Source organism: Phyllostomus discolor, chromosome 6 (assembly GCF_004126475.2).
Source record: "Phyllostomus discolor isolate MPI-MPIP mPhyDis1 chromosome 6, mPhyDis1.pri.v3, whole genome shotgun sequence".
NCBI lineage: Eukaryota > Metazoa > Chordata > Mammalia > Chiroptera > Phyllostomidae > Phyllostomus > Phyllostomus discolor.
The window spans coordinates 100,998,444-101,026,016 of NC_040908.2; the positions used below are offsets into that span (position 1 = coordinate 100,998,444).

General features: G+C 35.3%; 1 protein-coding gene across 1 annotated transcript in view; it reads right to left on the reverse strand.

Moving 5' to 3' along the window:
- Nucleotides 1–11,347: 11,347 nt before the first annotated feature.
- PGR (progesterone receptor) overlaps nucleotides 11,348–27,573 on the reverse strand; it is a 97,701-nt gene continuing 81,475 nt past the window's right edge. The window contains exons 5-8 of the mRNA XM_028516526.2: nucleotides 26,367–26,511; nucleotides 25,616–25,746; nucleotides 18,180–18,337; nucleotides 11,348–12,637 (exon numbers count right to left, since the gene is read on the reverse strand). Coding sequence (XP_028372327.1) covers nucleotides 12,482–12,637; nucleotides 18,180–18,337; nucleotides 25,616–25,746; nucleotides 26,367–26,511 — 590 coding nt within the window. The 3' untranslated portion in view covers nucleotides 11,348–12,481. The remainder of the gene's footprint in view (nucleotides 12,638–18,179; nucleotides 18,338–25,615; nucleotides 25,747–26,366; nucleotides 26,512–27,573) is intronic.

The following is a 27,573-nucleotide window of genomic DNA, read 5'->3' on the forward strand; positions in this document are numbered from 1 at the left end:
AGGCTATTGTTTACATGATGCCAAGCCATCCATATTACTATTCTACCTTGTGCCACGTACAATATTGCATAAACTGAAATGTTGGTTATAAATTTAAAGTGACTAGAAAGAAGGAATGTGTTGATGATTCCTAAGTTCCTTGTATATGACTGTACATAATTATATTGATATTTCGGGCACTCTAATTCATTAATAAAGAGATATATAGAAATGAGTTATTGTTTTTATCACATAGAACAGTAATAAAATTAATAAGAATTAGTGGTAAATTATTTTCAGAAAATATATCATTTGAAGATGATTCACTTCAAATCACAAGCCAATTTAATGTAAGTCACTTGTCAAGTAGAACAGACTGATGCAGTTTTCTCTTGTGAATCACAAAATCATTCTTCCAAAACCCACCTTTATGTTAAAACCAGAGATTAGGTCAAAAATACGTATATGATAATGTTGTTAGGTGCCCACTATCATCTCATTTTGACATCTTTGCATTTGGCACACAACCATCGCCTGGAACTACTGCCAGTCACATAGAGATGGAGGGAGCGTCTCACTTTCTCGGCAAAAACCTCAGATGAATTCCCAGTGTATATTCAAAGACTGTCTTGCCCTCTTAGAACAGGTGAAGAGAACTCAGTGTAAGATTCAAGGGGAACCTCAGATGGACAGGAAGAGAAAGTGAGAGGCTTCTGTGATTCAGAAGAAGGAAGAGGTGGGGTAAGGAGGTCAGATGACAGTGTCCCAGTTCTGAGGAGATGGGATGGGCAACAGAACATCCAGATGAGTAACAGGAAGTCTAAGACAGTTGTGGCTTTTGTGCATGGCTGTAAAATATGCAAGTATCTCAGAAGAGCCTGGATCAGCATGGTGTCAGTTGGGTGAGGACTGAAGGTGGTGAAGTTGTGAAGCATGGCTCTTCTCAAGGGTCGAGATATCCCCACCCAGAGGCCAGGTGGGGAAAGCAGCTGGACCTAAGAATGATATGCTGAGCCAGCAAGGAATGGAAGGTATAAGGTAGATTAGTTACTGCACCCTACAGTCCTGAAGAAGAGAGGACAGATGAGTCTATGAGCCATAGACTTAAGGGTGAGGTGGTAGCAGTGGGTTCTATGAGCAGGCATGGCAAGGGAATGGTGAGACCCAGAAGGAAAGAAACCTCCTTCTCACTGCTGCTGCCTGCCGACAATAAGCTTTGTTTCTTCCTAGTTAATGGAAGTAAAGAGGAAGAACAGCCCTTGATGAAAATTGAATGAGGTCATCAAAAATAAAGCTCTTTGAAACTAAAGGAGATGGATACACTCTCAACAGCCAAGTTGCTCCCCATTCTGTCAACCACCAGACTCCCCATACTCTGTGAAGAATTCATGAAGTCAAAACCCCTTCCAGAGAGTTAAGCATTTTGTGTCATTTTGTAATTATACTGGATAATGACATCTGAAGATTATATACAAAGGATGTGTCTATTTTTTATTAGTTTAACTTGGTTTTCCTTTGTTTCCCACTTGCTGAATTGTGAGCTGTTCTAGTCAAAACTTTGTGCACAGTGCAGGACCATGAGGTTCAACAAAACTAATAAACTAAATTTCTTAGTTTTTATTGTCTTTATTGAGAAAATAAAATCTGAAGTTTCAAGTTAGATATTAGACCTTGTGTTTGATAATTTACATGGTATATTTCACCTACGTTCATAAGTTCTGTCAGTGCTTCTAAATTATGTTTTTAAAACTTCTGGAAAGTTAGGGAGGAGGTTTTGATTATCTCTAACTTGTCACTGTTTATTACCATCATTTTTCATCAAAATATGCAACTTCCTCAAAAAACTTCTCTTTGTCTCCCCTCCAGATTTAGCCATCTCAAATTCCATTCTCCATATTGCAGTGAGAAAATTTTCTTATATGCCAATCTGAATTATACTGCTGTCCTGCTTACAGCAGAATTGACACTACACAATTTAACATGGTGTGTAAGACCACTATGATCTGGACCGTGTTTTCTTCATCAGCCCCACTCCACAGTCTCTCTCACCATCAAGTCTGTGCGCACACCATTACTTCTATTCGGATTATTTTTCTCCTTGCCTTTGGCACCGTCTGGCTCTGCATGGTCAGCCAATTCTTAAACCAGTTTCAGATCACCACTTAGGTGTTTTTCCTCTAAGATGCCTTTGCCTGCTCTTAAATTTAAGCTAGGTGCTCCATAGCTCCCTGTATTTTCTCCATCATAGGGCTCACCAAACAATATCATAACTGTATTTACCCATCTCTAGCTCATAACCAGCCGTAAACTGAGAAAAGGCAGTGACTAATGTACTCGCCGGTTATCTCTGCAACCTGGCAGAGCCTGGCACATGACACCCTTAATGCTCATGACTAGATGTCGAAGAATAAAATGACGCCTAAAGTAAGTATTTCCAAGTTCACAAAACCCCCCACATTTTTGTGTTTCTGTGTTTCAGGACCTTTTTTTCTTCTCTTGGTAAGTGGGAGTTGAATACTCACTGTTGATGTAAACTATTCACAGAGATTTGTAGCCTCAGAGTTGAGAGCCCATCCACTTTTCCTTTTCTTTTTTCTCCCTCCCTCCCTCCCCTCTCTCCTTCCCTTCTCTTTCTCCTCTTCCCCAACCCTCCTTCCTTTCTCTTTCTTAATTTCTTTCTTTCTCTCTTATTTTTCTTAATGTCCTTTGGTTTTCTGTTAAAACACTCACTTAATTGGCAACTAAACAGACTTAGAAACCAAAGAGATATCAGAGATCTTAGAGATTCCCACCCTCAATCCATTTAGTCTTAAATTAGAGAATGAACAACTTTCTTAAGCAAAAACGAATAGAACAACAATAAAAAATACTAAAAAAAGCAAGTCTCTGAGCACAACTGCATTTTATGCTTGGATAGTGAGCACTAATTTCTCTCACACTTAGCTTTGTCACCACTGCAATCATGTTTTATGTCATCTGAGTGACTGCTTGCTCAATAATAAAGGGAAACTATTTAAGCTATTGTTTTAGAGGAGTTCTCTATTTCACTTTTGTAAGTCATATTTACTTCTTTCAAAATACAAAGAACATTTACATTTTTCTTTTGTTTTTCCAAATTTCAGTGAAAAGCTTTTTAAAAACTCTTTGCTTTGATTTCTCTTGTTAGCATGATCATATTAGAAAAGTTAAAGTGCACAAAATACTCAGATCATAAGGAGATACTTTATTGGCTAAAGTGATGAATTGAAAAAAAATCTCTTTCCACTCCTAGTTATCTCAAATTTAGGGTTTACCATTTTAAATAAATTCTGGGTGGTATTTTTATTCTACGGTGAACAAGCGGAGCTGCATGTCTCTGTTTTGACAAGAATACAGAATGCACATGTTAACACCCCATAGAAGCTTTTGGTCTTTCTCACAAGTTAAAACTGCCCTCAGTTAGAAGCCCTCAGAAGAATAAGACTTACTTTTATATAATGTTATGACTTCAAACATCTGGCTCTGAACCTAGTTTAGGAAAGCCATGATAGACGTCCACTAATTATTCTGCTATTATCTCCCTTCACCCCCACCCCGGTTTTGTGTCTATTAAGGCTGCACAAAATATATCAAACCAGTACAGAATTCATTGTTATGCTGCTCAAGAGCTTGAATTGGTATGTCTTTGAATAATAAAACATTAAGAAAACAAAACAACCACTTCTTAATAGGAATACAGTTTGATGGAGAGATACTTTAAAATATAAGCTTTTCTTAAGGAAGGGGATAGTAAATGGTATCTACAGTAGCAAAAATTTTAAAACAACCTCTTTCTATAAAGTATTCATAAGGATAAAAACTCACAGGTAAATAAACATCATAGAAGAGATATTAAGTCTTATGTATAATCCACTAAAGGAAAACATAGTTAAGTGGGTTTCATTTACAATAACTCATTTGCTAAATTGGATGTATAAGGATTTTATGTATTAAGAACAACATCGAAAGATTAGAAAAATAAGCTATAGTGTATGACTTGACAACTATGTACCCTGCCATTTGAATATTTTGCTTGTATCCATCTAAATACTGACTATGATGCTGATGTCACACTGCAGGGGTAATAACACCATACATTCTCTTTAAAGAAATGTACAGGGTATGCTTTCTTAGCTGCTTAATTTACCTTTCCCTGAAAGTGCTTTGTCAGTGAAAACTTTCAACTGGCTTTAAAGTTCTGCTTTTGCCATTTCTCCAGGAGTGGAAAGAAAGCAAACAAACTTGTGTTTAACAGTAAGGTCAGCATGACATAAAGCAACAAGAGCCAGTAAATTGAAAATGAGGTTGACATTCTGGGAATAATCCAGCAGTCCAGAAACAGTCTTCCAAACTCCACAGCTGCATAAGGCTGTGGACAAGCCTAGGAGCAGCCTCCAGGCATATGGCATGTGCCCGAGCTCTGCCTTGGAATGTGGTCAACTCCAAGAAGAGGAAGAGATCTATCTCCTCCTGTTTTTCTTTGCTTTGACTAAAGAATATTCAGATAATGTACACATTAAATTGCTGCTACTATGAACTGCTGCTTTTTAACTTATCATCAACACCTCCAAAATTTGCAAATCTTCTGTAATGGCAGAAGGGACAAATTATTAAATTACTCTTGGCTTCTTTTTAAAAATATATTTATTTATTTATTTTTAGAGAGAGAGAAAGGGAGGCAAAAAGAGACAGAGAGAAATATCAATGTGTGGTTGCCTCTTGGGTGCCCGAAATGAATGTGCAAGAGAAACCTTCTACAGGGGACTCGGCCTGAAACCCAGGCATGTGCCCTGACTGGGAATTGAACCAGTGACTTTTGGTTTGAAGGCCAGTGCTCAATTCACTGAGCCATATCAGCCAGGGCATTGGCTTCTTATTTTCAATGGTTTTTTTTATGGCCACATTATTTTAGGCTTAACTCTGAATGTATAAGTTCTATTAACTCCAGGTAACTTACGATGTGTAGGGCTTTCTATCTTTCTTTCTTCTTTTCTTCCTTTCCCTCTCTCTCTCCCTTCCTTTCCCCTCCATCCCTCTTTCTTTTCTTTTACTTCTCTTCACTCTCTCTCTCTTTCTTTTCCTCCCTCCCTCCCTCCCTCCCTCCCTTCCTTCCTTCCTTCCTTCCTTCCTTCCTTCCTTCCTTCCTTCCTTCCTTCCTTCCCTCCTTCCCTCCCTCCTTCCCTCTTTCTCTCTCTCTTTCTTTCCTTTCTCTCTCTTTCTTTTTCTTTCTTCTTTTTTGAGTTTATATAGGGATGGATGGAATTCAGACTGAATACAATCATCTAGGGCCAGTTCATCCTGGATTCAGATTATGGATATAGACCAACTCAGGTTGGATCAGTTCCATAATATTGTGTGAGTAGTTATTTATTTCACTGCTTTTTATTCAATTTCTGGATTTGATAAGGACCAGGGACTGAGGCCTAATGGTACATTAAATAAATGGCAGATGCTAGGTAGAATAGAGACTATCCTTTTCTCCAAAACTTGAGTAAGAAAAATACTATTAAACCATAGGCCCTGAGCAATATTCTCATGAAAATCATTGCATGAGTTAGTCTAGTGGAGGATAAGCAATTTAGGACTTGGCAAACTTTTGCTAGATGGTCTCGTTATGTATTTCCTGCAAAATTTAAGGAATGTGGAAATTCCCCATATCTAATGGCTACTTAAAAGACATACTTTGGGAAAAAGAAAGTTATGTCCTTCCATTGGGTATCAGCTTTTCCATTTCACTTTATCAGTGGAGACATGGTTGTTGAGTTCTTGAATATAAAAATGACACAAACTTAAATAAGAAAAAAATTTAAGTGTTGAGTGATTTATATACAATGCCCTAGAGATTATAAAGGTAATTTTTTTAAAATTTTATTTTTAATTTTATTTATTCATTTATTTATTTATTTTAGAGAGTGAAGGGAGGGAGAAAGGGAGAGAGAAAGAAATATCAGTGTGAGGTTGCTGGGGGCTGTGGCCTGCAACCCAGGCATGTGCCCTGACTGGGAATCGAACCTGCGATGCCTGGTTCGCAGCCTGCACTCAATCCACTGAGCTACACCAGCCAGGGCTAAAGGTAATTTTTAAAAATTTATATTCTATACTGTAATCTCATGTGTAAAGGAGAGTATAGATGAGAGAAATTACTTAGGTACTCACTGCAAAACCTTCAGAAATTTAATAGCCATCTTACCAAAGGAATTCAAGATATCAAATCAAGGCAGCCATGAAGATCTCTTGGAGATATTCTGTATTATAACCTTCTTAAGAATAGGAATGTTGCCCTGACTGGCGTGGCTCAGTAGCATAGGTGTTGACTGGCAAACTGAAAGGTCGCCAGTTCAATTCCCATCTGAGCACATGCCTGGGTTGTGGGTCAGGTCCCTGGTTGGGGAGTGCACATGAGAGGCAATGGATCAAGGTTTCTCTTGCACATTCATGTTTCTCTCCTTCTCTTTCTCCCTCCCATCCCCTCTCTCTAAAAGTAAATAAAGTCTTTAAAAATAAAATGAGTAAGAATGTTATTTTTTGGGTTGATGACATCATTATTTTGAGACCCAGCGTTCCCTTTTGTGGAATTATACCATAGTAAAACTAATCTGACCACATAATATGTAACATTGAATTTTGGAGGGGTTGTGTTCTAGTCAAGCTGTCTATATTTTAAAGAGATACTTAAAAATGTCAAATTCAATACCATTGTTCTACATATATTTATAATTAAAAGTGCCGGCTGGTGTAGCTCAGTGGACTGAGCCCAGGCTTGCAAACCAAAAGGTTGCTGGTTCAATTCCCAGTCGGGGCACATATCTGGATTGTGGGCCAGGTCCCCACTAAGGGGCGCATAAGAGGCAACCACACATTGACGTTTCTCTCCCTCTCTTTCTCCCTCCCTTCCTCTCTCTAAAAAGAGAATAAATAAAATCCTTTTTTAAAAAAGAGGTGATAGGTTCTTTTGGTTTCCAGTAAAATAGGCCTCAAATTCAAAACTATGAAAAAATTAATTGAATACGTCTAGTTCTAATTTCAGTTCAAATACATATCTCTATGTATTCATATATACATAGAGATAACAAACAGCAACTACATTTTCTAGATTCCTTGATTTTACTATAGAATATACCAGATTAATTTGAAAAAATAATAGCTAGAGCTATGGCTTAATAAAAATATAATAGCAGTTACCATTTCTGAACACCTGTATACTTTCTTGTCTTCTATTTACCAAACTAATTCAGCAAAGACAAGTTTGATTAGAGAGGTTGAATGACGTGGTCAAGCTCAGTGATGGAAAAGTGGGGCACAGGGCTAGGTGAGGTCTCTCCACAGTGCCCGTCATAATTACATCACTGCAGCTGAGGGTAATTTAGAAGTTACAGGTTGACATGTTGTAACTATATGCAAGGCATTGTTTTGGCAGAAGACATCATACTTGGCCTATCATATTTGTCTAACATCTGTGTAGCAGTAAGTTATTTTAATGTTAAATGAGTGAAAAATAATAGCATAAAAATAAATGGTTAATTTAAAATGAAATGTTTTTAATGAAAACATCAAAAATATTAAATAACAACTGATACTGGAGGTGCAATTGTTTCAGATTCAAATGGCCTCTCAAACCTTTTTAAAGGAAATATTTTATTAACTCAAAAATCTATCTCAGTAACCTTCAAGTGTTTTCTAATATATACCTTTTGTCTTCTTACTATTTAATTTCACTTTAGAGCTACCAGAAAGAATATGACCTATAAAATAAAGTTTGTAATGACTTCATGAAAATTGAGACATTTGTAATCAGGAATGTGTGGAGGAAAAGATTTAGAGACAAAATATCCATTTGGTAATGTCATGTTGTTTTTCAAATTTTTTTTAAAGATTAGCTCAAAATATTAAGACATTGACATTGAGAATCAAGATCAACATCAAAAGTATCAAACATTGTTATGAGATTGCAAAACAATAACCAAAACAAGGAAACCCAACCCTTCTATCACCATATTGTTTCCCCATATGTGAGTGAAATCAGGAAATTAAAAATTATTTAAATTTTTAAACAATTATATTGCAATTTAAATCTGTGCTGATGAAAAAAGACATGCCATGAAGATAATTTTTTCATTTAAAGTAACAAGATCAGATAACAAAATGATCACATCACTAACTGTTCTCTTGGGTCCATTACTTGTGTGTGAAAGGCTAATTACATTGTTTTTATTTTTTTCATTTTTGGGAGCATACCTACATTCATTTACTCATGTCACATAATCCATTCTGGAAGGTTCCACTATCATACTGGTAGATTTTCTTTATTACATATGAAAATTCAAAAATGCATTTATTGGGATGAAATTTGTGGGGGTAGGGAAGACATTAAAAGCTTGGTCAACAAATATACACAGATTTAATGCAAATGAATTTCTGGTATGACTAAATTAAGATGTTATTTGATATTTATTTTCAAGTTAGTATCTTACTTTGTACTGCATTTGCCTTAGTAAAGTTATACATTAGCAATGGTTTGAACCAGTCAAATCCACACTGTATTTTCACTCACACACTCAACAAACATTTGAGTGTCTACTATTTACCAGGCACCAAGACTTATACCTATCAGTAGACTGTAACTTTCTTTTTTTTTTTAAAGATTTTATTTATTTTTAGAGAGGGAAGGGAGGGAGAAAGAGAGAGAGAGAAACATCAATGTGCGGTTGCTGGGGGTCATGGCCTGCAACCCAGGTATGTACCCTGACTGGGAATCGAACCTGTGACACTTTGGTTCGTAGCCCGCGCTCAATCCACTGAGCTATGCCAGCCAGGGCTGACTGTAACTTTCTTGAATTATGAGAGACAATAACATAGAATAATGCTTATCAGCATATTTTCTTGTGATAATAGCAGATACTCAATAAATATTTGTGGAATAAAATAAAAATGAGGAAAATTTGTGTATTGAGGTTTATAGTACAGAACAATTTAGTGCTACTTAAATATAAGAAACAATTGTATTTGTGGAATTTTTCTTATACAGAAAAATAATATTCCATTCATTCAATTTTAAAATTTAGAATAGAGAGCATAAAGTGTTGTTGGTAATATATATAAATGTTCTTACATTCCCCTATGTTATAATTAGCACAAGGAGAGATCTCACAAAGGAGGAAGAAAACGTGTAAAATTAAAAAATGATGAAGAAATGAAGAGATAGAAATTGGGACCATAGGAAGAGAAGGTGATAAAGTCATATGTGCAGAGGCATGCAGTATTGTAACAAAAGAATGGTACAGACCCAGGGTAATACCAAAAATACAGAGATAACATGTCATTCAACTCTCAGTCAAGAAATGCTATTGTCCCACCTCAACACAGTCCTCAGACTTGTAGGAGAGTCAGAACTGTAGAGCACCACACTACTGTCATTCAAATGTGCACAAAATGCCTGATGAACTTCAGGAGGAAGCAAATAACTGTCTGAATGATGGAGAGAAGATATTACAGAAATGATGTTTAGCTGAATCTTGAAGGTTCAGATATAAATAGGTCTGGTATCAAAGGGTGAACGATGGATTTACATGGCTGGAACACAAGATGAATGTATGAAAGTGTTGGATAAAGAGAAGCAAGTTTTAAGAACTGATGCTTACACACCATTTCAGGGTTCTACCATGTAATTGTATTAGTAAGAAAAGTGGATCAATTAAAACATAATCTCTGGAAAGTATTATGCTAAGCGAAATAAGCCAGGCAGTGAAAGACAAATACTATATGATCTCACCTTTAACAGGAACCTAAACAACAAAACTAAGAAACAAGCAAAATATAACCAAAGACACTGAAATAAAGAACAGACTCACAGAATTCAGAGGGGAGGGGAGAGGAGAGGGAATTTCAGGGGAATTTCAGGTGAAAAAGGGAAGGGTTTACAGGAACGAGTATAAAGGACACATGGATAAAAACTAGGGGCAGGTGGAAATGGGAGGGACGTGGGGAGGGCTGGGTGGGTGGGTTGGGATGGGAGTAAAAGATAGAAAATTGTACTGCAACAACAATTTAAATAAAATTTAAAAAAATAAAATGAAATATAATCTCTGAGGAAGGAGCTCAGTTAAAGGTGTTTTTTAGAAGGTCAATTGGAGAATTTTAATGTGCAGCTATAGTTGAGAATCACTATAATAGTGACTGGAAGTTAGTGTTTTAAATGAGGAATTGGCATAATTAAGTCCTTTTTTGGAAAATAATGTTGGTTGTCCTGGATAGTGCAAAGAGAATGAGTGTGTGGGTGTATAAAGACTTTGGAAAACTGAACACAGCAGAGTTTATAGTATATAGAATATATATATATTCACAGAAAAGACATATAGACAGACATATTGAGGAACAGACCATCTTTATACTAATGTTGAGACTATTTGGAATACTTAGGTGAAACTCTTATTCAGTGTTGTAACCAAGAGTTATATAATTTGCATATTATTTATTATATTTGCCACATAGACCTAATGAACCCAAGTCAAGGGTTCTATTCTAGTTGGAACTTGTTTCAACACCCACTTCAAATACCTTATGAGAATTCACTGTTTATAGATACTCATAGCTAATCCTTCCTTCCTTCCTTCCTTCCTTCCTTCCTTCCTTCCTTCCTTCCTTCCTTCCTTCCTTCCTTTCTTCTTTCTTTCCTTCTCTCTCTCTCTCTCTTTCTCTCAACTGAAGAAATTATTGGTAAGAAACAACTATGGTAACTATGCCAACTTTTTTGATCACATGAAACCACTTTATTCATCTAGGGGGTCACACTAGTATTCATTAAAATTATTCTATGTTATTGTCCTTTGGTAAACTGCAAGTATTTATCAGTTGAAGAGAATGAATAATTAAAACTGTGTTAATAAATGAAACTTCAGTGTTTTCTACATTGTTTTCAAAGTTATCTTGAAATTCTCATTAACAGCTATGTATTAATTTGTATAAGATGGCATTTTTTACTTGTAAGGTAATGTCTAACTTTAAAAAAAATACAAAAAGAGTTGGGCCTACTAGTTTCTTTGAGCTGTTAAAAATCATATATGTATCATATATGTGATCTGTAATAGGCACATACATATGCCTAATATTAGTATAAATTACTTTATCTAGAATAACAAACAACGATCAGTTTCAATCAAATATTACCAGTGATATGAACTTGGTTCTTTCTGTGTGTGTGTGTGTGTGTATATCTATAGATATAGATATAGATATAGATATAGATATAGATATCTCCTTTAAAAAAATAGATCTCCACTAACTCATTTCAGGAAAGAACTCTTGCCTGTTTTCTAAAAGAATATTTTCAGTTCATATAACAATCTGAATTGTGTGTTTTCTAGTTATCATAATTGGTTGCATTACTTTAAGACAGTGTCTAGTATTCCCTGAAGTATCTCTCTTAGAATTAGATCAAAGGCACTCAAAAAGTCTCAACCTGTGATTAGTCTATTATGCTTCGCTGAGTAGAAAAAGAGAATAATACTTCTCTATTTTTCCCTTCCCTCCCTCCCTCCCTTTTTTGCTTCTTTGATTTGAGAAGATGTTAAAAAGAAGCTCTGATCTAAGGAATATTTTGCAGAAAAGATATTATAACATCAGTGTTAAAGGTGAAGAAATTGAGAATCGGTAAAGTTAAGTGACTTTCCACATGCCCCCAAATAAGAAAGGGTATTAGGCTACTGATTTTTCTGAATTCCTATTTCGATTCATAATACCTTATTAAAAGGCAACTCTCAAAAATGGTTAGTAAAAAACTACAAAACCCACAATACTGTTGTCATCGTGATATGGCTCTACTTAATTTCTTTAGAGATTTACGTTTCCAGTCTGGGAAACAGTCTTACATATAAGGTACTTTTCCCAGTTTTTAGAACATCAATGTATTTCAAAATTTTAAATCCTCTTTCCTTCTCGGTACTTTTTTGCATTTAAAAACTCTTGAAAATCTGATAAAGGTTATAAATTTCCTTCTAACAAAAATGTATATACACTCGTGTAGACAAAATTTTGCATACCATTTTAAAGGTCCATTTTTGTAAAAGTAATCAAGGAGGCAAAGTGAGCTGCCTTGAAGGAACATATGTAAAAGCTTTTTACTATTACATGTAAGATATTTTTCTCTCTAAAGCAATTTTCTTAGATGTAAAACTTTAAAATTTTCACCTAAATGGTATGAAATAATATGGATAAAATTAAGTTTACTTTAACCATCCATTTTAGTCCTTTTTCATTCTTGTGAACACTTAAAGAAAATATGGGTCCACAAAAACACTTAAAAATTCTAATTATACTGTATAAAGGAAAACAATTAAAATGTCAGAATTTCCTCTGAAATTTATACAGTATGATATGATATGAATGTAAGGCTTTGAGAAGAACATTGCAAGAATTTGAGACCTCATAATCCTAACCCAAACACAAACAGACATACCACAAAATTTAATTTTTAAAGGTAAAAATGGCATCATTTTTTATGAAAGAGAAGATGTTTCACCATCCCTGCCAAGATTTTGGGTAATTGTGCAGCGATAACTTCAGACATCATTTCTGGAAACTCAACGCTCAGGGCCCGGGACTGGATAAATGTATTCAAGCAGTACAGGTGAAGTTGTTTGACAAGCTGTTGGTTTAACAAACAGATAAGGAACATGTAATAAAAGTAATACATTTGTAAACCATTCGTACATGGCAACTTATTTTTCTAACAATATAAATACTTGCCAAGATGTTTTCTTCTTACCAAAATGAAAATAACTCCCTCCACTGCCTAGAATATATAAAATATTACATATAATGAAATGTTTTGATAGTACAAAAAGATTTTTTAAAAATGAAAGTAATTCATAATCCCACAGGATAACCAATCTGAACATTCTGGTGTTTCTTTTAAGTTTTTTCTTTGTACACATATATACCAACACACCCAGGTATGTGTGTATTTGTGTATGTGTGTATAAAAACAGTGTACAAATGCATATATATTTTTTAAAATTTAATTATTTTATAAAGTCTATTTGTTAATGTAGCTTTTATATATTACATTATATTGACTCTTCCTATATCAATAAAAACAACCCAACATAATGCATTTTAATCTAATTTTTATTTTTGTCAATGTAATTTGTGTACATATTTTAAAAGTCAAATAGTACTGAAAAATTTATAACAACAACAAAAAAACCGACAGCAACCAACTATACCAAGAAACCAAACAACCTGGAAGAAATGGAGAAATTCTTAGAAACTTACAACTACCAAGATGAATAAGGAAGAAATAGAAAATATGAACAGACTAATTACTAGTAATCAGATTGAATCAGTAATCAAAATCCCCTAATTAAGAGAAGCCCAGGATTAGATGGCTTTACTGTGAATTTTACCAAACATTTGAAGAAGGATTAACAGCCATACTTCTTGAACACTTCCAAAAAATTGAAGAGGAGGAAAGACTACAAAGACTCCGAATAGCCAAAGAAATCATGAGAAAGAAAACAAAGCAGGAGACATTATACTTCTGACTTCAAGCGAATACAATAGAGTTATACTAATTAATCAGTGTGGTACTGGCATAAAAACAGACAAACAGACCAGTGGAACAAAATCCAGAGCCCAGAAATAAACCCAAGCATTTACAATCAACTAATATTTGACAAGGGGCCCAAGAATACTCAATGGAGAAAAGACAGTCTGTTCAATAAATGGTGCTGGGAAAATTGGATAGTCACATGTAAAAGAATGAATCTTGACCCCTATCTTACACCACTCAGAGAAATTAAATTTAAATTAATTAAAAACTTAAATGTAGGACCTGAAAGCATGAAACTTTTAGGGGAAAACCATAGGGAAAAATTCCTTGACATGAGTCTCAGTAATGATTCTTTGGAAATCACACTTAAAGTGCAAGCAACAAAACAAAACAAACAAACAAACAAACAAAAAAGTAGGACTACATCAAACTAAAAAGCTTCTGCACAAAAGAAACCATCAGCAAAGTGAAAACACAATAAAAGGAATGGGAAAAAATATTTCCAAACCATATAATTGGTAAAAGGTTATTATCCAAAATACATAAAGAACTCCTATAACTCAATAGCAAAACAAAACACCCCAAATTATCCAATTAGAAATTAAGTAAAAAGCCTGAATAGACATTTTACAAAGAAGATATATACAAATGGCCAACAGGTGCATAAAAAGATATCATTAAGGAAATATAAATGAAAACCACAATGAGGTATCACCATAAGCCTGTTAAAAAGATAACAGATAAAAAATTCTGGAATGGATGTGGATAAAAGAGAACCCTTGTGTACTGTTGGTGGGATTGTAAATTGGTATAGGCTCTATGGAAAACAGTATGAAGGTTCCTCAGAAAATTAGAAGTAGAACTACCATATGATTCAATAATCCCACTTCTGGGAATATATCCAGAGGAAACAAAAACACTAACTCAAAAGGTATCTGCACCCACATGATCACAGCAGCATTACTTACAATAGCCAAGATGTGGAAAGAACCTGTGTCCATTGATGGATGAATGGATAAAGATGATATGATGTATATATAATACAAACAGGTTGAAATATTATTCAGCCATAAAAGTAGTGAATACTACTATTTGGAACAACATGAATGAACCTTAAAGGCATTATGCTAAGTGATATAAATCAGATAAAGACATGCACTGTACAATCTCACTTATATGTGGAACCTAACAAAGAAAAGAACCCATCAAACTCATAGAAAAAAATATCAGATTTTGGTTACCAGGGTAGGGAGATAGTGGGAGGGATTGGGGAAAGATAGTAAAAAGGTAAAAACTTTCTTGTGTAGGATAAATACTAGGAAAGTTATGGATAAACATGATGACTATAGCTAACAATGCTGTGTGATATATAGGAAAGTTAAGATAGTAAGTAGTTCCTAAGAGTTCCCATCTCAAGTAGAAATGTTTTTTCCATATATATATCTATCATATGTATCTGTCATATATATATATGACATATATATATGTTACTATACCATATATATATATATGGTATAGTAACTAAACTTATTGTGGTAATTATTTCACAATGTATGTAAATCAAACCATGATACTGTACACCTTAAACTTTTATAGTAATGTATGTCAATTATTTTTCAATAAGACTGGAGAAAAGAAAACAAGTAAAGAATAACAAAAACAGCAGAAACAACAAAACCCACCAGTTTCCTAGTGTACTTTTTCCCACACATATTTCTGCTCCCTAGATGTGATCACTCTCAACTGCTTTTGCTTATGCCTTTAAATTTTATCTCTGTATTTCTAATAAAGTTTGTTTTCCAAATTTGATATTGAGTTTCTATATGAAAAATAAGGATTTAGTTCTCTTATACTACACACCCCCCTCTTACTTTCTTTACTCTCCATTCTATTTAAAGATGTATCTCAATTTTTGGCTAAGTCAATATCTAGCATTTATATTATAAAGATTTTTAAATATACATTGTTTACTTCTATATTTAATACACATTGTTTACTTCTATATTACATTTTCTTATATGATTTTTTATGTTGCTAATTATCTTGTATTTCCATTTGTTTCATTTTCTCTGTATTTATCATATCACAAAGCCATAGGCAATTTCTCTGACAGAACCGTAAAACTCATGTCAATATTTTCACACTTACTAGTAACCCCTGAGTTCTCTCTTTTTCCAGGTACTGGATCCTAAAACCCTGTTCATTATTATTCTAGATTAATCTAGAATAATATCCAATCTAGATTAATGATTGTTTAGCACAGATAAGGTGCTGGGATATCGCTTCACATCTATCTTGGATTGAGTCTTCTAATTCTTTGCCTTACCCTCAGTGTTTGTTGTAAGACATCTTGCAGATGTCTTTGAGAAACAATGTATTTGAGGTAAGCAATAGGAGACCTTGAATGTTTGAAAACACCTTCATGGTGCTATCGTACTTGTTTCAGTTTGGCTAGGTATAAGATTCTCTGAAGATTTTCTTTTCCTTTAAAATTCTGAAGGCCTTGTGCCATTGTTTTCTGATTTCCTGCAATGCAGTTGAGAAGTCCAACATCTTTCTAGGTCCTAAAAACTTATATGACTTGTTTCTTTTCTCATTGGTATATTTTAGTAAAGTTTTTATTCCTGGTGGGCTGAAATCATATAATAATATGCCTTGGTTCAATGGTGCTGTGCCTGTATATTGGGCCATTACATTTAGATAACTCATATCCTTCAGTTTCAGCAACTTTTCCTTTATGATCTTTACCTAATTTCCTCCATTTGATTTTATCTATTCTTTATTCTGGAAATTCCTGTTACTTGGAGAATAGAATTCCTTGGATTAATCCCCTAAATTTGTCATTTCATCTCTATAATTTTTCATATCTTTATTTTTTATGTTTTTCTGGGAGTTTCCTGAAATTTCTATTTCAGCCCTTCTTTTAAATTTTTAATTTCTGATCTTTTATATTTAATTAGCCAAAAATATTTCTTGTTCATTGTTCCTTTTTTAAATATTTTCTATTCTTGTTTTATGGACACAATATCATTCTTATTTCACTGAATATCTTAATTTTTTAAAGCTTTCTTCTGTTCTCTGCACTGGTGTTTTTTCCTTTAAGTTACTTTGTCATTGCTGTTTATTTTATTCATGCTCTTCACTTTAGCTAAGTGGCTAAACCTAAGTGGCTAATAATCCTTAGATGTCTGTTTCTATTCAAGAGGAAGGTCTTAAATATGACCTGCTGAATGGATAGCTTCTTTTATGCCTTGGCTGTCATTCAGTGTGGTTTATGAACACAACAGCAAGAAAAGCTTGTATTTAATATGTCTTGGCTAACTATGTAAATCTTGTTTTAGTAATCCAGTTCCAGTGTTGGGGATTTCTAGTTGTTTTTTCTTTTCTTTTATAAGTAATGCTACAGTGAATTTCCATATATATATATGTCTTAAATATTTGCCTAATGACTTATTTAAGATAAATCCTGGAAAGTAGAAATTTGCAAGCATGCAAGTTAAAAATTTTGCTATATACTGCCAGATTGTTTATTAGTATTGTGTAGGGGTTCAGATCAAGGCACTCAAGATGTGCCTCCATGGTATGTGGAGCATTTCGAGTAAAGGCAATTGAGACCTCACAGATTCAAGAGAAACTTCTGCCCTCTTCACCTTTTAACTACTTAGAAGAATTTAAATTAGTAGTCTTGCCCATAATAAGAAATTATCAGATACAATTTTTTTGACCTGCCTATATGGTAGAGAAAACTACTAATTACTGCACATTTGCTCTTCATATTGCTGCTCAATTACCTTCTTTCCCTCTAAAGCCACAAGGCACCTTACCTCATCTTGGCTCAGAATGCCATATATATAGCATTTTAACTTTTCAGTCTCCGAATATCTCATGTATGCAATGCCTCTAATACTTTCATGTGTGTAGGTTCCCATATGTACATATATCATTAAATTTAGTTAATTTCTCTCATTAATCTGTCTCATGTATACTTAATTATTAGAGCAGCCAAAAGAAGTTTGAAGGGTAGAAGAAAGTTTCTGATTCTTCAATTGTTATTAACTTGCATTTCTATTCAAAATGCTATGAGAGTGTTATTTCCCACAACTACACTTGTTTTTCATGGTTTTATTTATTTTATTTTTTTGCATTTTTTTATTGCTGTTCAAGCACAGCTGTCTCCATTTTCCCACCACCACTTTCCCCTGCCCCACCCACCCACCTCCCACCCCCATTCCTTCCCTAACTTTGGCTTTGTCCCTGTGTCCTTAAAACATGTTCCTTGAGGACCCTTACCCTTCTTTCCCCCCTTATCTATACTTTTGCTTTTACATATAAATTTTGTATAATTTAAGGTAAAAATGTTTTAGAACATACTCAGGGAAATGTGTCACAATTCCTATTAACCATTAGATTACTCTCAAATTATACAAATACTAGTAAAAGAATATTTGGGTGATTATATAAAAAATGAAAAAAGCAAAATATAAATACTAAGCAATATAATGCAAATACTGTATTAAAATGTAAGTACAAATATAAACTTCAGGAAACTATATGAAGTAAAATTTAGGTTTAATATTTAAAAAGTTAAAGAAACTCAGAAAATAATCATTGATATTCTAGAAAACAAAATACTCACATCATGCAAGTTATCAAGAAACTTTGTAAGTTGGTAGAAACGCTGTGAACTAGCAACAACTCCTTTTTGCCTCAAACCAATTGCCTTGATGAGCTCTCTAATGTAATTTGATCTCATTTCTTCAAACTGGTTTTGACTTCGTAGTCCTTCCAAAGGAACTGTAAAAAGATAATTGAAGTGTCAATTATGTTTAAAATGATGACACAAGCAGTTTATAATAATTTTTAGCTGTATAATGATTTCTTTTGATATATAACTCTAGATACAAACATCTTAAATAAGAAATAATGTTACTGGTAGTGTTAGGACATAAATTTCTAGTTCTCTGGAAGAATATGGTAACAAAAAGAAGGTAAGATAAGAACATTTCAGCTTGCCTATTTAAAGCTGTGTCAATGTATTATGCATTTAAATTAGAATTTGCTTATAAGAGCACCTGACTGCATTCTACAATTTTGTCTCAAATATGTGGTTTGATTTAGTTTAAAACAGCATGTAATCTTTTTTCTTTCTTTCCTTTTAACAAGTACTTGATTTCTCTGTGAAGTCTTGCCTTCCATGGATGAAAAAGTTGTGCTATAATAATCTATTAGAAAGTAACCCTACAGGGTCATCTGATCATAAATTCCTTACTGGGAAGATTGTACACAGTAAGTAGTCATGACCAGGACTGTAATTTCCTTAGTAAAAGGTTATTAAGCCATTGCTCTTGTATAACTAGGTTAACACACCTTTGAAATGCCAGAAGTAATCCTCTTTTCCAGGCCTCTTGGAAGGTGTAACCACCCTCAAGAATGCCTATAACCTTGTCCTGTAATCCAATCCCTGCCTTGCGTTCTCCCACCTTCATGTAATCTTCCTTACCTTCTTTCATTAATTAAAAATGCATAAAAGAAACTAAGGGTATAATGGGAGGAAAAGGGGGAAGGGTTTTCAAGAACATCTATAAAGGACACATGGACAAAACCAAAGGAGTGGGGTAGGATCAAGGGTGGGAAGTGGGGATGTCTGGGGTGGGGGGAGTGGTGAGGGTAAAATGGAGACAACTGTACTTGAACAATTAAAAAAAAGTTTAAAAAAAGAAAAACAAAATAGAAATAATAATAAAAAAGAAACTGCAAACTGTCAGTCCCTGGGGCATTTGATATTTGCTTCCTGGCAATTGTCATCAGTTTGGCTAAAATAAACTCTTATACAATTGTCTATAGATTTGGATATTTCTAAATCTATAGACAATTTCATATAAATCACAAGTATTTCTCATTAAGACTGTTCCTATATGATTTATCTTTTTGTTGTCATTTAACATTGCTTCATTAAATTCTGTAACTCCTTGTTGTTATGAGAAAAAACTATTGTCTTATTAAGTATATTTTATTGATTATGCTATTGTAGTTGTCACATTTTTCCTTCCCATTTATACCCCTCTGCCCTGCAACCACCCCCCACCATGAGTATTCTCCACCCTTAGTTCATATCCATGGGTCATACATATACGTTCTTTGGCTTCTCCATTTCCCTCCCCTGTCTATTTTGCACCTGCTAATTATGCTTCTTATTCCCTGTGTAACAGGGTACAGCCAGGGGGACCCCAAATAGGGGTTTGTAATGGGGTCCAGAACTCAGGGTGTCCAGGAAATATTAATAACATAGGATGTCCTCACACCTCCAAGTCTGAACTGTGGGATGGGACACATGGAGCAGGGCCATTGAGAGCTGTTCTGCATAGCAACAGTTTTGCAGCTCACCTCAGGCATGATCATGTAACATATCTATAACTTTTAACTGGTTTCACAGATATGTTAAATAGCTGTGGCCATGCTTTGAGCCAGGGGGATAGGAATGACTTCAACCCATGTTGTAACTGGGAAGCAGCTTCCCCTGGTTACAGTGCCTGCAAGAGCTTGGAGATGATTGGCTCCATGCCATGGGGCCATGTTTGCCCAGACTTATTATGGCAGCCCAATAAAGCTGGACAAATGCAGGAATGCTGCCAGGTGTAACTGATTGTAGGAGGAGTTGGAAACGGGGCTGTAGAAGGAGATTGGTGCTGGGATTTAAACCCAGGTACAACAGCCATGCTAGGTTGGGACCATGCAGCTTTGGAGTGCTCCCTTTTGCCACATGGCTTAGGAAGCAAGAGAGACCTTCCTGGGAACAAAAGGGGTGAGAGGACTCTTGCTGGTGGGCCATGAGAAGGTGCTGTGTGGTTTTGGATTAACTGGAGATCATGGTAGTGACACAGCTTATGGTGCTGGGAACCAAGGGGCTACCTGAGCCACACACTTCTATTTCTTTTCCTGAGATATGGCACCACAGACTGGGAAGAGGGGGAAGGAAGGACTGTGTGCATTTGTGGGTATTCTAAGGGACTCTGGAATCTCAATGAAGACATTAAGTCATTACTCTTAAGTTTATATAACTTTTGAATATATAATTCCTTTCCTTTTCACCAATCTCTGATATTGAGAGCTATAATTCCCTGGCGGCGGTCAAAGCAAACCTACTTCAGGGGGACCTCGGGAGAAGGGGGGGGTCCAGTCAGTAATAGTATATAATTCCCCACCTCCACAGGTCTGTTCTGTAACACCTGTACCTTTCCCCTCTTTCTTCTCCCCACCCCACCCTGCTGAAAACCTACAATGAGATCTCCGTGTCTGCGATTCTGTTCCTGTTCTAGTTGTTTGCTTAGTTTTTTTTGTTGTTTTTGTTTTTTTTTAGGTTCAGTTATTGATAGTTATGAGCTTATTGTTCATAGTTTTGATTGTCTTCTTTTTCTTAGATAAGTCTCTTTAACATTTCACATAATAAGAGCTTGGTGATGATGACCTCCTTTAACTTTATCTTATCTGAGAAGCACTTTATCTGCTTTTCTATTCTAAATAATAGCTTTGCTGGGTAGAGTAACCTTGGATGTAGGTCCTTGTCATTCATGACCTTGAATACTTCTTTCCAGCCCCTTCTTGCCTGATTTTGAGAAATCAGCTGATAGTCTTATGGGAACTCGGGAGTAGGTAACTTTCTCCATTTCTCTTGCTGCTTTTGAGATTCTCCTCTTATCTTTAATCTTGGCTAATGTAATTATGATGTGCCTTGGTGTGTACTTCCATGTGTACAAATTCTTTGGGACTCTCTGAGCTTCCTGGACTTCCTGGAAGTCTATTTCTTTTGCCAGATTGGGGAAGTTTTCCTTCATTATTTGTTCAAATAAGTCTTCAATTTCTTGTTCTTTATCTTCTCCTTCCAGCACCCCTATGATTCAGATGTTGGAACATTTAATGTTGTCCTGGAGGTTCCTAAACCTCTCATTTTTTTGAATTCTTATTTCTTCATTCTATTCCAGTTGAATATTTATTTCTTCCTTCTACTCCAAATCATTGATTTGAGTCCTGGTTTCCTTCCCTTCACTGTTGGTTTCCTGTATATTTCTCTTTATTGCATTTTGGATAGCCTTCACTTTTTTCTCTGTTTTGCAATCTGTAGTCAATCATTTCAGTAAGCATCCTGATTACCAGTGTTTTAAACCCTGTGCCTGATAGGTTGGCTAGTTCCTTGTTGTTCAGTTCTTTTTCTGGAGCTTTGATCTTTTATTCCATCTGGGCCATATTCCTTTGTCTGAGTGCACCTGTTACATTGTAAGGGGCAGAGCCTTAGGTATTCACTGAGGTGGGGGCTACCTACATTGCTGTGTCGTGATGCTGTATGTGAGAGAGGGGTTAGAGAGGGAACAATTCTGCTTGCTCATCCCACTTTCAGTCACTTCCCCTGCTACCAACAAGCAAATTGTGCCCTTCTAGTGATGATTCCCAAGTGGCTAGGTTTGTGTACATTCTAGGATCTGTGGGTCTCTCCAATGAACTCTCCTGTGAGGCTGGGAATTTCTCCTGCTGCCACAACTGCCATGGATTTTACAGCCAGAGATTTTGTGGCTTTCTTTTCCTGAACTGGAATCCAGGGTTGTTTGGTCTGTCTCACTCCCCAGTTTTTCCTTTCTTTCTTTACTCCAAGTTCTTTTTTCTTCCTGTTATATCTTTGTCTTTGATGTCAAAAGTCCTTCAGATGATTTGGTTGTTTATTTACAGTCAAGAGTGAAAGACTAAAAAGCTGATTGATAGTTATGTTTGAATGAGTATTGCTTATAGACTGGGACTATGAGTTCTAGTGTAGGGCAAAGTGACTGAGTTATTTCAAAGAAAAATTCCTGCCATTATGATAGTTCTTTTTCTTTCTGGCTAAAAAGACTCTGAAAAAAAAAAAAAAAAAGAACCTTTCATTCTCCTACCTGGAGGATGTAAATTTGGAAAGCCACATTCTGGGAGATAGGTGAAAGAAGTATGCTGTCTCAGTATGTGGTATATAATATTAGTCTGTTTTCAATATAGAAACCCTCACCCTCAACAGTGCCTGTGATTCACCAATATAGTTTTCATCTGTTATATTCTCTTCAGGGAATAAATTTATAATCTCTTTCTGAGTTAGGAATAATTGGCACAATTGGGTTATATTTGGAAACAGACTTTCAACAGAACATCTGTTTTTAACTCTTAACTTCACTCTTTCAAAAAAACATTGTCACCAACTGAAGAACATGCTAAAGGTTCAGTGATGCAAATAAAGGTGTTTTCTGGATTTTCTTACTTCTGTCTTAGAATCCAACCTTCTTAAATATGCTAAATTGGTTCTGCCTCCTGGCTTACAAAATTCAATTGCTTTTGATGCCTCTCTTATTCTCTTTTTATGTTTATATTTAAAAATCCCATTACTAATATTTTAGTGTAGTTTTGGAGGGATCAATGGAAGAATGTGTATGTTCAAACTACCATATTTTCCTGGCGAACTGTATTTTAGTTTTTAATGGGAAATGAGAGGCTTAAATTCTTGTGTCCAATCATTAAACTTCTTTTGTCAACTTTCGCATTGCATTTGTTTTTAAAATGATATTCCTTATTTGATATTTCAAAATTATTTATGTTCCTTTTGATTTATTTTTAACAATATAAGCACTCACATTTAATTCAATTATCTGGTATTAATTTTATAATATAATTTTAGTTAAATGTCCCAATGAATTTTTCCAAAATACACAGCTATTTTTCCAACAATTTTTATTCCATATCCATTGATATATGGTGTTCTTTATTATAGTATATGAAATTCTAATACATACTAGTAAGACTTGACTAACAAATCAATGCATTTATTTTTTTCACATTGTATTAATTATTGTAGCTTTTTAAGTTGGGAGATAAAGGACTGCTGTCGGATCCATTACTGTCAAGGAGGAAGGGTGGAAGTTGACTGCTGCTGTAATATTAAATTATGCAATTTGACTCTCTTGGCGAGTCTCATATCAATACCCTTAGTCAGTCCACTTTATATACTCCATCAAATAAAGCTTAAAGGTCTTTACTCCAAATAAGGTTTTCAAGGGGGAAATAAGGCTATGGATGCTGAATTTGTCCCTGTCTCTGTAGTGATTTCATGAGGAAAACTTCCTTTTTATGGGTTTAGCTTTTCTGCTTTTCCTCCTGATGTGCAACTCCCACTGCCCATTGTTGGGAACCACCCTGCCTGGTTTCAGGAGCTATAACCCCCCCATGGCTAAGACTGAGTAAGTGACCTTTGGACCATAAGCCACTGAGGAGACAAAGCTTATCTACCTGGCAGGGGCACCACTCCTGCTCCTTTTTCTTCACCCTACCTGGCCCCCAATGCTTGACTGGTTAGCCAATGATGGGTAAGATTCCCCAAGGCAGGAAAGACCTAAAACAGGCATGATCATGTGGAGGCCCTCAGTGAAGGACTTGGGGGGCTATGGAGAAAGGGGGTGATGGACCCTTGTCCCTCGCCTTTGACAAAGTCTGAGTCCTCATTCTGTCTGTGAGAAGTCTCTTAGTCTCTTGACTGTCTTACTTCCCCTGCCTGACTTAAGCCTGAAACAATGACAGAGGGTGGTGCAGCCCTGTGCTGGAAAGGGTGGTTTCCCCAGGTGATCAGGCCTAAGAAAGAATATGTAAAATCCTGTGAAAACTGCTTTGTTTAGAATGCTCTCAATTAAATGATAAGGGTCCAAGCAAGAAGTGAATTTGTTTCTCAAAGTTTTATGGCTCTTTAGCTATCTGACCCTGACTCAAAATAGGCCCTCAGAGTTCTCTGTATGTTATCTATTGTTTGATCCTTACTGCCTGATAATGATTAATGAGCTTTACCTGTATTCCTGTGCAAAACAAACCCAATAAAAGCCCATTGAGGAAAAGGCTCTTGGCCCTTCGCCTTTGAGAGATCAGTCACCTTTCCTCCCTAAGCAGATCATGTCTTGGTAGACTTATTCTCACCCGTGGCAGCCCAGGGGGGCCCCATGGGTGCCCCTCCCCCAGACCATCATTTGGTATTTGTGCCACTAGAGAGAAGTTCCTGCAAAGATACTTCTGAGAAAGAGACTTGCTTGGTTCACCTTCTACCTAAGATCTTAGCTCTGTTGTTCTCTTTCAGATCACTATGAATGAAGGAAAGATAATTCAGACATTCAAGGGCTGAGCTTACCTATGCATGGAAAGGACAAAGAAAAGGGTGAAAAAAGGTAAAGCAGTTTAAAAATTTTTCCCACCCAGACTCTTGGTGATCCACTGAGGCACAGATCCATGTGTTCTTTGTGTGAAAAAAAAAAAAGAAAGAAAAGAAAAAAATAAAATGCCCCTACCTTCTGGTGACCAATGCTATGTTTTATAGTTCACCATTTTTTTTCTTCTGATTATTTAGTTCAGATGCATTTCCCAGCCTCTCTTGCAGTTAAGGTGGGCCATGGAAAGTGGGTGGAAATGACACATGACACTTCCAGGTTTCCCCTCCAAACATTTTCTCACCCAGTGTTCATCTTCTAGTCAGTTTCAATGGAAGATTCCAAGCTGCCAGGAAAGGGTGGAGTCCCTGTATGAAAGGGGCCTGGGCTTTCTTGCTACTCACTGGAGTATGACTGTGAGTGACACACTGCTATTGTGTTATGTTGCTGTTGTCTGTAGCTATTTGTTACAATAGTTAGCTAACCTGACACAGGAAATAGTTCCCCCCCAAATTGTGTACTTTATGTAGTAAATCCTTTGTGGGGTGGGGTAGAAGAAGCATAGTTTATGCAATATTAATTAGTTTATAATAACCGAAATGTGTGAATATAAAAAAGTCATTTAATCATGTTTTATCAAACAAATGGAACTGGTTGCATTGACAGGTTATTTTTGTATCATGTGATAGGTAAACCCTGAGCAATATGAAGGAGTTTTAGTAATGTCTATGAGAGTACATCGGGTGTTTCTCCTTTGTAGTTACAACAAAAGATGAATACTTCATGTATAATCATATGATCATTTGGTTGTTGAAACTTTCCTAATGAACTAAAAATTAAGAAAGTAAGTATCTTATGTTACGTTACTTGTACTCACTTGTATTAAGAAGTAGCAATACTTTCATACAGAGGAACTCTTCCTGGGTAACTTGCAGCTTCACAAACTCCTGTGGAATCTGCCACATGGTGAGGCATAATGAATAGAATGATGATTCCTTCATCCGCTGTCTTCCATCACACACAGTACCCACAAAAAAAGCAACAGGAAAAACACACACACAGAGTATGTTAGCCAGTTTATGTAATTTTATCCAGAATATGAGATTTAGTAATTACCTTATTTATTAATGAAAATGGCTTTTCATAAAGAATGTAATGTTTGGAACCTTAAACATCTAAATTTTTTCGCAATACTGAATTTTTGAGGTTAAGAAATTTTAAAGTTGGAAAATCATATTAAATACATATTTCCAAAGTTAATGTTTTGCATTTTTATCATCACAGTTTAGAGACATATATAAATAAACATTTAATTTTGTCTTTAAATATATTTCTAATACATTCTTGAATTTAAAAAATGGATTTCAAACAACTATATATTGGAACAAAAGGAAAGTTCTCCAAATATCAAATTAACTGATAAAAATTATATAATTTTGTTAATATTATCAAATCAAGCTTAATTAATATGAGGTAATATCAATAATATGAAGTAATTTTGAGAAACCTTTCAGGAGAGCTATTACTTAGCCAATTAAATGTATGATTATCTATTAAAATGTAATTTTCAATATTATCCTACATATATACTTGAGCTAATAGGAACAACAAGTCAAGTTTCTACTTACTCATTTAATACTAGATCAGGTGCAAAATACAGCATCTTCCCACTGACATGTTTATAGGATCTCCACCCCAGTCCAAAGACCATTAAGCTCATCCAAGAATATTGGATGAGAGTTATCTGGTCATCAATATGTAAGTTTCTAAAACCTACAAAACAAATTAAAAAATAAAATGATCACAAAAATTCCGTGTGTCAAAAATGTTGAAAATACACAGTAATTTGAAAATAAATGTAAGTAGAGTAATATTTTCAACTTTAATATATTTTACATTAAAAATCAGGAAATATTAATAAATAATACACCTTGAAAACTTAAAAAGAAGCAGTGATTTTGGGAACCACTAAAATTAGTCACTGTGATTTAGTGCTTCTGGGAATTTGCTAATTGAGTCAATCATTGATCACTCACTCATGCAATACGCGTTTATTGAGAACCATCTGTGTACTGGGCATTATGTTAAAATGCTGGAGTTACAAAGATGGATAAGACACCACCCTTGCCCTTAAAAGAATCTCACAAGTAAGCAGGAGAAACAAGCTCATAAGTACAGTGACAGAGAAGGTTACAGGGGGCACACCAGTCAATTGGAAGGTCAGGAAAAACATACTAAAAGAGAAAGATAATGCCCAGGCATTATACAATCCATTTGTTGAGGAAGCTTAATTCTTTAAGACTTAAACATAAACTGGTTTTATTTTGTAAAACCACTGCTTTCAATTGTGCTATATCTAACTTTTCTTTAACTTCCCTTAATTATGTGTTGGGTAGATCTCATAGTTTTCTGGTCACTTCTGTTTCTTTGAAACAATCCAGACTCATTTTAAACTCTCAGGTGGCTTAAGATATTCAGTGACTCTGTGTGTGTGTGTGTGTGTGTGTGTGTGTGTGAATGCTCTGGTCTTTCACACCTTCACAATCTCTCTTTTAGGCCTTTCTCTGGTAGTGATGGCAGAGGGAGGATAGCAGGGAAAGAACAAGTAACACATAAGATCAAAATTTTCTCTCCATCTCTTTCCAATTCCCTTTTTGCCTTCTTGGGGGAAGACCACCAGCTGAGTACTGATGCACTTAAAGGAGGGAGAGGCAAAGAAGTAAGTTTGGAGATGTAGGCTGGGGTCACATTATGGATAGTCTTTATGTCTATTAAGGAGCAATGAGAGGGACATAGCATGATTTATATTACAGATGGTCCTTGGTAGCCACGTGG